Source organism: Macrotis lagotis, chromosome 1, assembly GCF_037893015.1.
Source record: "Macrotis lagotis isolate mMagLag1 chromosome 1, bilby.v1.9.chrom.fasta, whole genome shotgun sequence".
Classification (NCBI taxonomy): Eukaryota; Metazoa; Chordata; class Mammalia; order Peramelemorphia; family Peramelidae; genus Macrotis; species Macrotis lagotis.
This window is the reverse complement of record NC_133658.1, coordinates 883,302,788-883,316,271: the sequence shown is the minus strand read 5'-3', so window position 1 is coordinate 883,316,271 and position 13,484 is coordinate 883,302,788. Positions and strand designations below refer to the sequence as shown.

General features: G+C 35.2%; 1 protein-coding gene across 6 annotated transcripts in view; it reads left to right on the top strand.

Annotated features, from left to right (window-relative positions):
* The window catches only part of KIF1B (kinesin family member 1B), a 192,324-nt gene that overhangs the window by 119,677 nt on the left and 59,163 nt on the right, over positions 1 to 13,484 (top strand). For 4 of the 6 annotated variants that reach the window (XM_074218481.1, XM_074218482.1, XM_074218480.1 and 1 more), the window contains 6 exons: positions 451 to 544; positions 2,152 to 2,300; positions 3,012 to 3,190; positions 4,978 to 5,115; positions 6,008 to 6,256; positions 11,904 to 12,022. In XM_074218481.1, coding sequence (XP_074074582.1) covers positions 451 to 544; positions 2,152 to 2,300; positions 3,012 to 3,190; positions 4,978 to 5,115; positions 6,008 to 6,256; positions 11,904 to 12,022 — 928 coding nt within the window. The remainder of the gene's footprint in view (positions 1 to 450; positions 545 to 2,151; positions 2,301 to 3,011; positions 3,191 to 4,977; positions 5,116 to 6,007; positions 6,257 to 11,903; positions 12,023 to 13,484) is intronic. The other 2 variants (XM_074218485.1, XM_074218484.1) reach the window with 1 other exon arrangement.

Sequence of the window (13,484 nt, the reverse complement as noted above, 5' to 3'; positions counted from 1 at the left end):
ATGAAATTAAAATTATTTTAGTAATAAATAATAGTAGTAATTTTTTTCCCCCAGAGCTTCACTATTCTTTGAAAAATATATTACAGTTAGTTTTCAGAGCACCTTAATATTTTAAGGGCACCATTCCTCAGTCTACTCTATCAACAACTGTCCTGCTTCTGCCCATTCCTTTTTCTCAATTTTAAAAAGTCTTTAAGGAAGCTGAAGAGACCATACCACATTTCTTTGGAGTTAACACCAGGAGAATGCTCTATATTGATTTTTCCTACAGTTTGCACTTCTTTTTCTCTGCACTTTACTATCTTTCTCTTCTTTTTTCTTTGTTCTCTCTAGACCTACTACAGTTCTCTTTTTCTCTGTCCCCATTCTCTGGTTTTCTTTTTCCTCCCCATCCCTTCACACACACACTCTCTCTCTCTCCTACATGGTATCTCCTTTCTCTCCCTTCAGGATTATGAAAGTAAATTGCAGGCCCTACAGAAGCAGGTTGAGACCCGCTCTCTTACTGCTGAAACCACTGAGGAGGAAGAGGAAGAAGAAGAAGGTGAGTTCTTTAGACCTAAAGTTCTCCTGAGTATAAATCTGACCAGTTCATTTTTCATTGATTGTTAGTTTTCTGTTCCATCATAGCCTCCTAGATAGAAAGTGGAAGGGACCTTTGAGGTCATCAAGCCCAGTCTGCTAATTAGAGGTGAAGTGAATCAGAGGGGAGAGGGAACTTCCCACATTTGAGCCTCATTCTTTCTGAAGCCCTCCCCTCTCTGCTCTGCTTCTTCTCACTAATGCTGTACAAAGCTTCCCCCATGGTCAACCTTTCCTTTATTTTCCATTTCACTGAACCAGGTAGTGATTTAATGGATATTCCTTGGAAACTAAGGTCACATTCTGGAGCAAGCCTCCAGTTAATACTGGTGTGAACCACACCTTCCTAGAGTCCCTGAATATTGCCTTTCTACATCATTAGCAACATTTATTCATTTTGTGGCATAAAAGAGGGTAGAAAACTGAATATACTCTTTACATAGAATTCTAATAAGTATCTTAAAAGTTCATTATGGTAAATGTACTTTAGTCACCAACTAGAATGACGTCCTAGATTAATTTTTTAACATTTTATAATATATCCCCAACCTGAAGAACAGGGTCTACTGAGAGATAATCACTTCCATTTATATAGTACTTGGCAATTTAAAAAGAACTTTTCCACAGTGACCCCATGACTTGCAAATAGTCTAATGAGAAAACCCAAGTTGAAAGATCAAATTACTTTCCCCTGGGGACAAGCTGGCAAGTGACTGAATAAGGGCTTGAATTCAGGTTTGGATGCCAGGCCAATGCTTTCCAGGGTAATATGCTGCAGGTTCACCTTTACTTGGGATGTACGTCAGGTGCTTGCTAGTTGTGATTCCTCCGAGCCACCCCCCCCCCCCAGCCCTACATCAGCCTAGATTTCCCAGTAGGAGAAAGAATATCCCTGGCAGTGACTGGCACATTATTCTTTAAGTCCATCTTAGAATTTTTCTTCAGAAATCCCTCTTCTTCATGGTTTTTATTAGCATTTATCTGTCTCCTGCTGTGTAGGAATCTCAGGGCTTTAGGAAAATAGAAATGGATTCTAAGAAAAAAATTTGTGGTCTACTAATTTATGTTTAGTGGCTAGGTGGTACAATGGATAGCTGACTGGGCCTAAAGTCAGGAAGATTCATCTTTCTGAGCTCAAATGTGGCCTCAGATACATACTGTGTGATTCTGGGCAAATCACTTGACCCCATTTGCCTCAGTTTATTCATCTGTAAAATAAGCTGCAGAAGGAAATGGCAAGCCACTCTAGTATTTTTGCCAAGAAAATCCCAAATGGGCTCACAAAAAATTGGACATGACTGAAAGGACTGACCTCAACAAAATTTTTTGTTAACATATATTCTGTGAGTAGTTAAGGATTAGCTTTGGTTTTAGTTACTTCTCATTGTTTTCCTTATCATTTAGAACACTACAAAGCTTAAGAGGAGTATGAGAATATTCTTTTTAGCAGCATATTAAAAATATAGCTACTTCTTTACTTGAATATTTTGAAATAGTTTATCATTAAACTTATTTATTCTGATTTGTTTATTAGTTTTCTTCTTTCTCTATGCCCCTCTTTCTCCCCAGTCCCCTGGACACAGCATGAATTTGACCTGGCACAGTGGGCATTCCGGAAATGGAAATTTCACCAGTTTACTTCATTAAGAGATTTGCTCTGGGGGAATGCAGTCTACCTGAAGGAAGCCAATGCAATCAGCGTAGAGTTGAAGAAGAAGGTATGGAGTCATTCAACAATGTTGTTAAATCCCAGGAACCTTCTTTCAGCCTATAACGAGTAATTTTTCAGGTCTCTTTTGCTTTACCTGCTCAGTGCTATAAAATCCATAAATTATCTAAATTTAATACATAATTTTCATTCTAGAAAAGATCTTCCAAATTATGCATTGAGAAAACTGTTTCCTATTGACCTTACCTTACCTTATTGACCTCCTGTTCCTCCATTGTATGAGCATGCACACACATAGTACTGATTTATTATACAACCCTTTGACCTTTTTCCAGCAACTTCCCCCCCTTCATCTCATTAATATAATTCCATCTTTTAGATCTATTAACTTAGATAGATCTAGAATCCATGACTTGAATTTGTTTGACACATCTTTTTTCCACCAAAAATAACAGATACATTTCATTAGTACTGCTGTTATATTCTCCTACTCTGAGATTAAAGAAAACTATTCTTGGTTCCAAGATAAGGTTTCCAAAATTATGTCCTGCAAAAGAAAACGAATTTATCCTGGAAAACTTGTGTTATTCCCAATGATTAACCTCTATATTAGAAAAATTGAGACCATGAAAATTTATTACTCATTGACCATTTGAGCCTCAATCTATATCCTTTATGATAACATTTAGAAAATATTTTCAGAAAACATTAAAGAACAGTACTGTTCTTAATTTTTAAGTGGTATTTTCTATTCATTCAGGTGCAGTTTCAGTTTGTTCTGCTGACTGACACACTCTACTCCCCTTTGCCACCTGAACTGCTGCCCCCTGAGATGGAGAAAACACAGGATGATAGACCTTTCCCTCGTACAGTTGTGGCTGTGGAAGTACAGGATCTGAAAAATGGAGCAACACATTATTGGTCTTTGGAAAAACTGAAGTATGAAACCCTATAGAGAGAATATTGTCTTGGAAATTGATAAATTTAGAAATACCAGTGAGAGATACAATTGTTAATACTTTTCAAGTTTTAGTGCCCTGGAAACCACATTCTTTTCTCAGTCATTTCTTTCCTTCAAAACACTGTCACTTCCCTTTGCTTTCCTGGATGATGGACTATGATATAATTGCTTTTCAACATTTGTTTCTATTTTTAAGTAGAACCTCAAAGATCACAAAGATCTTTCCACAGTTTTTACCAGTCATAATTTAAATTTACTCTCTGAAGGAAAGCTTTTTTTTGTTGTTGCTTGTATACATATTTTTAAACTTTTTTTATTGTTTTTTGAATTTTACAACTTTTCCCCCAATCCTGCTTCCCTCCCCCTACCCCCCATAGAAGGCAGATAGTCTTTACATTGTTTCCATGCTTTGTATACATATTTTTCTGTCCTCACCAGAACATAATTTTTCTAACCCTTCCCACTATCTGATCATTCAAAAATAAACAAAAAGTCTATGCATTTGGTTAAGATGAAAAGGTCTCTTTTATTTCAGTACCACTGAAGTATTATATAACAGTGGACCACAGTCAGGCAGTCAGACTGTGTACTGTTGGACCTTTCTCTAATTTATGTATACTATGAGAAACTGAATATTCTAACTTCTGTTCCATTTGTTTTTGTATTGACTTTTTTTTTAAAATGTTGTTACAGACTTACTACCAGTAAAACTATTATATGAAACAAAAATCAAAATCTCATACAAAACTCTTATCCTTAAATAAGACATAACCAAATAAATTAGCAAATGGAGATGGTGCTTTTCACTCTGTTGTCCCCTTCCAGGCCAACACAATGTTCTACCACCTTTGTCCCTCCCCATCTCTTTCCTTTCCATAGATAGAGACACGTAATTATAGTCAATATAGAAACAATTCTGTTTCTTCTGATGTCAAACCATATCTCCTTATAAAACACATTCTTTATTTTATATGCTTCAGTTTTTACAACTTTGTAATACTCTTCTGTTGTTGTGCCATAATTTATTGAATCTCTCTTAATTGATTTGTTTCCAATTTTTTGATATAATAAATAGAGCAGTTATGAGTTTATTTACATGGATAGGTCCTTTCCCCTCATTTTATGATAATTTTGAATAAATTCCTAAAAAATAGAAATACTGAGTTTAAAAGTATAATCAGGTTCTTTCTTCTGTTGAATATTTCTTCTGTATTGCTTTCTAAAATGTTTGCCTCAACTTGCCATCACAGATTTGGAGTACTGGCTTGCTGATAGCCTCACAAACATTGGGTTTTATACCTTTGGGGCTCTTTTTGCTATTTTATAAGATGTACTCTTTTATAACTAGTGACACTGGTGATTTGTCATTACTGAGTTGAATTCATTAGTCCAGTTCAACATGCCTTTGTTAAGAACCAAATATATGGGGGTAGCTAGGTGGCGTAGTGAATAGAGCACCAGCCCTGGAGTCAAGGAGGACCTGAGTCCAAACCCAGCCTCAGACACATAATAATTGCCTAGCTGTGTGACCTTGGGCAGGTCACTTAACCTCATTGCCTTAAATAAATACAAAATAAAATAAGAACCAACTATATGAAAAGTGCAGGACTGGAATGGGCTAGGCAGGGGAAACACAAAAAAGCAGTCATTGGATTCAAGAGTCCCAGTTCTACAAGGCAATGACTTTATCAACAAAAACAGAATAGTGTGTATTTTAGGAGCCAGAGTTTCATAGTATCTTGTTAACACTTTATCTACTGTGTAGACAAAGGCTGGAATTGATGCGAGAGATGTATGACAGGGCTGGAGAAATGGCTTCCAATTCTCAAGATGATGGAGAGACAACAATTACTGGAAGTGACCCATTTTATGATCGATTCCATTGGTTCAAACTGGTAGGAAGGTATGTACTGATTATCTTGGTTTATTTTAGTGATTAACTCATGTGACTTTAGTCTTGACCAATGGTATGTTTTATACTCTTGGGGTTCCATTTAATGCCTTGTTTTTCTCTTCATATGTTAGTATCAGTGCTTAATGAAAATAAACTACCATTTGTGATCACAAAGGTCTTTTTATGTTTAGAATTTTATAGAGAAGCAAGGAAGCATTAACAAATTCTGATATTTTTGAGATTATCAAATTAATTTATTTTAAATGTAACTGATTTGCTTTTACCCTAATTCAAAATTTAAGTTGTATCTTAGTAGCACAAATAATGATAGAAAGATGTTTTTAAAGGCATTAGAAGAATGGTAGAAAAAGATGCGGCTCAGTCTTTAGAAGTACTACTCTGATAGTATGGTAAGTTTTTAAGAGTTAAAAGTTGCCAGACATGTTGCCCCTAACCAAGGTAAATACTTCATCTGGAATACCATTCTATTTTGTTTCCTGATCTGGTATTTTAAGAGGTATTGAATGAAGAATAAACGCCTTTTCTCATTTTTTAACCTTTATTCTGAGCCTGTTCCTATAGATTATTTAAAGGGCTGGGGGTTGTGTGATTCTTTTTTTTGCATTTTGAATCATACAAATGCTTCTTGTAACCCTATAAATAAACCCAGTATCTGATCCTTCCCATGTATTCTCTTGCTTTCTCTTAATTTAAAGAACCACTTTTTGCTTTTATCTTCTCAGTTGTCCTTACCTGATTTAAAATATTTTTTGTTTTTATACTATTTTTTTGATTGATTCAACAGCTGATTCCCTCCCGATGGCCCCCCATTTCTTTCTGTTTAACCAAATATTCCTCTTTCCCTGGCTGTGTTAATCGTGTTCCGTTACCTAATGTCTAGCTCCCCCATTTTCCACGGCTGTGTGAATGAGCGCCTTGCTGACCGTACGCCTTCCCCCACTTTTTCCACGGCCGATTCCGACATCACTGAGCTGGCTGATGAGCAACAAGATGAAATGGAGGACTTTGATGATGAGGCATTCGTGGATGACACTGGCTCTGATGCCGGGACGGAGGAGGGATCAGATCTCTTCAGTGATGGGCACGACCCGTTTTACGACCGATCCCCTTGGTTCATTTTAGTGGGAAGGTTGGTGAGGTTATTGTGAGAAAGGCAAAAAGGGACCAGCTCTTGTATATAAGCTTCTCTGTGCTACATGAATAAACTTATAGTTAGTCATTCAAAATTTCTGGATGCTCAATCCACATACTTTTTAGTTTTAGGCTCTTTTTATATGTAAACATAGCCCTGGTTAGAGATAGAAATCATACAAATACAGAATTTCTTTTTTCTTTTTTTTTTTCCTATATTATTCATCTTGTACAAGAAAACTTGAATAAAAGAAAAAAAAATGAAAGAGTGAAAAATAGCATGCTTTAGTCTGTATTCAGTCAATGTTAGTACTTTCTCTGGAGACAGATAGTATGCTTCAGTATTAGTCCTTTCGGATTATCTTGGGATTGTCTAGATCATTGGGATCATTGTTTTGCTAAGAATAACTAAGTCATTCACAATTCTTCACAAACTGGTATTACTTTTATTGTGTAGAGTGTTCTCCTGGTTCTGTTCACTTTATTATGCATCAGTTCAAGTAAGTTTTTCTAGATTGTTTAAAAATCACCCTGCTTGTCATTTCTTATAGAACAATAATATTCCTTTACAATCATATACCACAGCTTGTTTAGCTTTTCCCCAATTGATAAGCATCCCTTTGATTTCCAATTCTTAACCACCACAAAAATAACTACTCTAAATATTTTTGTACAAATAGGACCTTTTCTCGTTTTTTGGATACACAGGTAGAATTTCTTTGGAGCCTAGATAATTCTTTTTGACACTATATGCAGTATTTAAGAAAAATGAGGAAATTACTTCAGCTATATTTATCAGTAGAGAAGATATAGTGAAGGGAGAAAGGATTGACTAGTCTGCATCAGTCCAGAGTTATAATGGTGTAGGCTACAGTAAGTGGAATATAAAAGCATGAACAACATTCATTTTCCCCCCTGAATAGAAAAAAAGCCAAAGATTAAAAGTTTCCCCTCTTTTATGACAAAATAAACCTTTTTTCCAATTAATTGTCTCCATGAAGAATTAATTAACTGTAAATGTTCTCCTTACAAGTCTGAAAAGATGATGATTTATGGGGCTGTTGCCTTATGCCATTGTTTAGTGCTACATGATCATCTCATTTTTCTATGACCCTTACATTCATTTGTTATAGAACACTTCCTTTGCATGGACTTCAATGTTAACATTTTTGTTTGCTCCTTCCTTTCCATAATGAAGTTATTTCATTCTTAACATTTTGTTTGTATCCTTCCTTTCCATAATGAAGTTATTTCATTCTAGCCTCAGCATCCTATAAGGTCATATAACAGAAAATCCAATTGGCCAGAAAGTACATCCAGTATTTTTGGACATTAAAGTGACCATGTAGTTTCAATGGAACCACATTATATTGTGCTGCTAACCAGTGACCTCAATATTAGATGGGAAAACCCCATGGAGAAAAATACCATCAGACTCTTAAGAAAACAGCAGTTGGTATTTTGTCATGTACTTAGTAGAATTTATGAAGTAAATAACTAATGATAATGATGCATAATAGAAGAGCAGCATTTTTATGGTTAAAAAAATTCTATATTAGAGATTGTATGATTTTTATCAAGCCCTTATGAAGAGTGCTGGTTCTTGAACTTGTTCAAACGTTAAGTGTAAATATTACTGGGAATGTCTTGTTTGCAGGGGAAATAGTTTATAAAATTTTTTTCTGAAAACTAACCAATATAAAGGGATACTATGTTCTTAGTCACTTGCTGACTTTCCTGTTGACTCATAGCCAAGAAAATTATATTCTGAATTTCAGAAGCACTTACTTATTGTTATATATCATGGGAATTTAGCACAAAGAAGGATACACTCCAAAATCATATAAAGCCTATTCTGACATACAGATGTTCAGATATAGTAACCAATGGCAAACTTCATACTAAATTTATTAGAAGCAGTTGGAAACAGATACCTATCTCTATCCACAGGGATTTCTGTGGATGCCCTGTAACTGCTTACCAGTTATCCTGTGTCCGTGTAGTGACTACCTTCACTGTCTTACATGGTACATCATAATGGAAACAGCCCTGATCTAAGGGTGGGAAAAAAAAACATTTCTCCTTTCTTAATAAACTGTATAACATTGGGCAAGTGTTATAACTTCTCTGACCCTTGGTTTTCATGAGAATTAGAGGTCAAACTGAATGACCTAAAAGCTCCTTTTGTGCTCTGAGCAGGGATGGACCATTTTTCCACTAAAGAAAGTCATGCTGAAGGTCACCACTTGGCATCACTGGAAGAGGCATTTGACTAACAACCTATCAGAGGGCAGAAATTTATTGACTCTTGAGAGATGTGTATACTGTTTTTTTTATCTTGAATAAAACCTGAATTGGCCAGTTGGTTTCATTTATTTGTACTCATCTTGAGTAGGTATGAAACATTCACTCCTGTTTGTTAATGGAGTTGATTCTGTACCTTCCCTTTGAGACAGGTGTCGTGGGCTCAAGCCAGTTTTGTTTTGGAGCTACTAGAGAGACTGAAAGGCCAGAGAGAAATTTCAGAACTAAGTGATGACTATCTTCTCCATGTTTTTGTCCAGTGCTTGCCATCTGTGAACAGAAATACAATATGTAGATTAGACTTTTTGTCCATCCAGCACTGGTATTTTCTTTAATAAGTTGCTAAATGCCTTAGAAAAGTAATCACAATCTATTTGTTTTCCATATGTGAAGTCTTCACTCTATACATTTCAAAGAAGTAGGTTCCAAGTTTGCCTTTGTTTTGACTCACAAGATTATATGTTCCTTTTTAGGATATAACTAAAAATACTATTCAGTAATAAAATTTTCCAATTTCCTGTGGTTATTCATTTGTAGCATTAGATTTTTAGCCTTGGCTACCTTTTCCTGAATCCTTCCTTGTACAAAAATGAAAAGAGCTTGTCCCTTTAGCCATCTCTTTTGACACGTGGGGATATCATGAACCATTCAATAGTATTTGGGACACAATATTAAGTAACTAATGTTTATGGGAAGGGGGAGGCTTAGAGTGAAGATTTTGTTCTGACTTTAAGTGCTGGAATAGCTATTCTATATTTCTATAAAAATGACTAGTTTTGCTGAATTTTCTTTTTTTAATATTGGTAAAATTTTCTTATATATACATTTTCTGTTCTGGTGTGCCTGTTTCATTTTAACTTGCCATCGTTTCATCTAATATGTGTTCTGCCTCCACCACTCCTCCACTTTCAGTCTGCTCAGTCAAGGTTTAAGGGTACTTCAAAATAGGATGATTAAAAAGTTCCCTTGTTCCAAGCATTAGAAGAATTTGATACGTAGTTTCTATTTTTCACTAAAGGATTCCCTAATTCCAAAGAGGTTCGGGCATCTGGATGGTATGTTTACAGTCACTGTAGGCACAGGAACTGACATATCTATCCTCAAATACTGTACCTCTATAGAGATTCACAGTTGTTTTCAGTCAGAAGTCATTTCTGCAGGATCATTATGAGGCAAATCCATGTGGATCTAAAATAGCCAATTCCAGTAACATCAGCATATGATGGATACCAAAGGAGGACCTAATCTTGTGTAAATTTCTAATCATGTTCATCAGTTTATCTGATAGGTAATCTTCCTTTATAAAGGATGGATTTTGATTTTTAATTATCATTTTTAAGATTTGAATAGATAATGTTTAAGGTTCCTGCCTGATCTATAATTCTATGTTTTCATGTAATTCTTAAAGTACAATTAGCCATCTAGACTCAATGCCCTTATCTTTCTTTTCTATAGTAAGTCCTAATGTCAATCATATACCCTCCCAAATTAGATTACTTCAATTGAAAAGAGAATGCTACAGTCTTTGTGTAATCTTTAATGTTCAGATAAAGAGCCAAGATAAACTGCATACCCTTTGGTAGGTATATTGTCTTTCACTCTTCTAAAATATATTTCAAATCCCATTAATTCTATAATAAATAACCTGCATTTGCTAGTTTTTGGTGGAATCATCTTCAGAAGACCTAGGATTTAATCTGACTTTTTCCTGAGGTTATTTTAAATTACATCCCAGAGTTTAATATTCCCTATTTTAATATTCCCTGTACTTTGGAGCAGACTGAAAAGGAAACAGATTTCATTTCCTATTTTGTTGTAGATTTATAGTTATTTTGTTCCTTATATAGATTTGTGTTTCATTTGCAGTTTTAAAACTTTAGCAACATTTTCTTTTTCTGTAATATATTTTGCTTATTTTTAGTATTTTTGTTTAGTTAATTTGCTCTTGAAATCTCTATATCCATTTCATATTTTTTGTGCCTTTGTTTCCAGTTTTCTTTATTTCGGGATTAAAAGGATAAATTAGAGAAGTATGCTTTGTATGAAATAATCGTTTAATTTCTTAGTTGTTTCCTGTTTTTGTTTTATATTGAAAGATCAACATGCCTTAAGAAGACAATGTATTAGTAGTAGAGGCCATAATTGTCTCCTATTTGATGATATGAACTATATCTAAAGCTTTGAGTTAATATCAGTGTTTTTTAAAAAATCTTTTTAAAGTCAAAGCTTTTTTCCAAATAAAAATAATTTTTGCCAATTAATGGAAAAGGAAAGAAATCAGATGTTGCCTCCAAGGGCTCTAGTTAATTTGTGATATTAAAAATTAGGTCTGTAATTATATATTTTTATCCCTGTAGGGGTATTTTTTTCATTCCTGATAATTTAGAGTGTGGAAAAAGAGTGTCTGTACGTGTGTGTGTGTGTGTGTGTGTGTGTGTGTGTGTGTGTGTGTGTGTGTAATACATACATATCCTTAAAATTAGTTTTTTTGTTTGTTCTTGTAATTTTATTCATTCCCTTCCCAATGACCCCCAAAACGATTTTATTTAGAAAACTCTGGGTACACAGGCTTTCTGCCCATGTATCTGTTTCTTCTTTATGTCACTTTTCCTTCCCGACAGATGGAAAATGTTTTTTCTAATCAAAATTCTTTTTCATAATGCTAATAGACATTGTTGTGATTAAGATCAGCTTCTCCAGTTGTACTTTGAGTCCCAGCCACATTTCTTTGTCTTTTATGTCTCTGTTTTTTGTTATAACCATTGGGGGGGGGGGAACAACAAACTATCTATTCTATTTCTTGTGCATAAAAGCCATTAAGTTCATAAATGGATTTTTTTTTCTCCTAACAATCTTCATAGAGCTCTATGTGTTCATTTAGCTCTCAATTGTCACTTATCCACCTGTTAAAATTGATATAGTGAGTAACAATGAATTTCATTTGGTCTTTGCCAGTAGTTTTGCCTAGTACTTTATTACGTTCATATGAATGAGTGTCCTGTCAGAAATTATTTAGATGGGCAGCTAGGTGACTCAGTGGATAGAACACCAACCCTGGAGTCAGGAGGACCTGAATTCAAATCCTGGCCTCAGACACTTAATAATTGCCTAGCTGTGTGGCCTTGGGCAAGCCACTTAACCCTATTGCCTTAAATAAATAAACTTTTTTAAAAATAGGAAGAAAAAAATTATTTAGAAACAACCTACCAGTGCAGTGCAGTCTGAAAGGGCATCTTGTTAACTAAGTTAGTAGGAGATTTCATGAAGACTCCATGAATCCAAATGCCAAATTCTCTCTACAGGTAGTACTATAACATTTGTCTTTCTACTTCCATCACTAGGGCATTTGTATACCTGAGTAACCTGTTGTACCCCGTACCCCTGATTCATAGAGTGGCTGTTGTCAGTGAGAAAGGGGAAGTTAGGGGATTTCTGCGGGTGGCCGTGCAGGCTATTGCAGGTAAGTGCCATTTCATGAAACAGTCATATAGTTTTTGATTTACTCTCTACATTGATGCTTACCAAAAAAAATTTTGCATCCATGGGTCCTCACTGTTTTTACTTATATAAATTTGGGGATTTTTTTTTAAACAATTTGTTCCATGAAATTTCCAAAGGCCTAAAATGAGCATGGACCTTAGATTTATGAAACCTATTCAGTTTCTCCTAAACTTCAAAGAGTGTGGTCCCAGTGACAGACCATTTCTATCTACACATAAGAAGAGAGAATCCTCATCATAAAGTTGATCCCTGGGTGCTAGCATCTTTGATCTTGATAATTTGTGATACAGAATAGAAGGTACAATGGCCCTCAGTCAGAGGATCATGGATTTAGAGCTGAGAAAAAATGGTCATAGAAAAATGGAGGAGACAGAGGAGGCTGCCAATTATGCAGCTTTTAGACTACTTCCCATGTTGATTTAACTTTCAGCAAATGAAAGATCTACATGTGACATCTTTGATCTATAATGAATTGGTATACTACTGACACACCTGAACCCTATCACATTAAGAGTTTTTTAAGACATAAAGAAGTGGAAGCTACATGGAGGCTATTCTTATAGATGAGTATTGATGGAGCTGCAAATGGAGAGTTCTTCTTTACATGTCTGTCTACAGCAAGAAAGATCATTTCACAGGACAGCTAAGTGGTACAGTGGATAGAGCACCAACCCAAGAGCCAGGAGGACCTGAGTTCAAATTTTACCTCAGATACTTAATACTTACATAGCTGTGTGTCCTTGGGCAAGTCACTTAACCCCATTGCCTTGCAAAAAAAAAAAGAAAGATCATTTCATGGATCTTGACTTGCTTTGCTCATGGGTAGTAAAAGCAGATCTACTTCTAGTAAACAATTGCAATTTGTGTATCAAGATTTGTTATAGAGATTAAAGTGTAGAAAGTATGAGAACTCAATAAAGCCCTCCATGGTGGTGCAGTGGATAGACCACTGGGCCTGGAGTCAGGGAGATCTGAGTTAAATTATGTCCTTAGACACTTACTATCTGTGTGAACCTGGACAAGTCACCTAACCTTGTTTGCCTCAGCTTCCTCATCTCCAAAATGAGGTGGAGAAGGAAATGGCAAGCCACTCCAATATGTTTGCCAAGAAAACCCCAACTGGGGTCATGAAGAGTGAGACAAAGCTTAAAACAACAACAACAAAACCCTCCTTAGCAATTCACTGTATATTTTAATACTTTTAGTTTGAAGGTAGCACTGGGGAAAATGTAAAAGGCCCCAAAAAGTGATTTGCTATTTTTAAAAAATTAGAGATGACAAAGGACTTAGTATATTATTCAGAAACTTCATACAAATATATTGTAAATATACTTTTTTTCAATAAGAATACTGGAAAGACATTAGATAGTGGGAAACACCAAAAAAAACTTGACAAAAATTGAAATGAATATATCTTATCA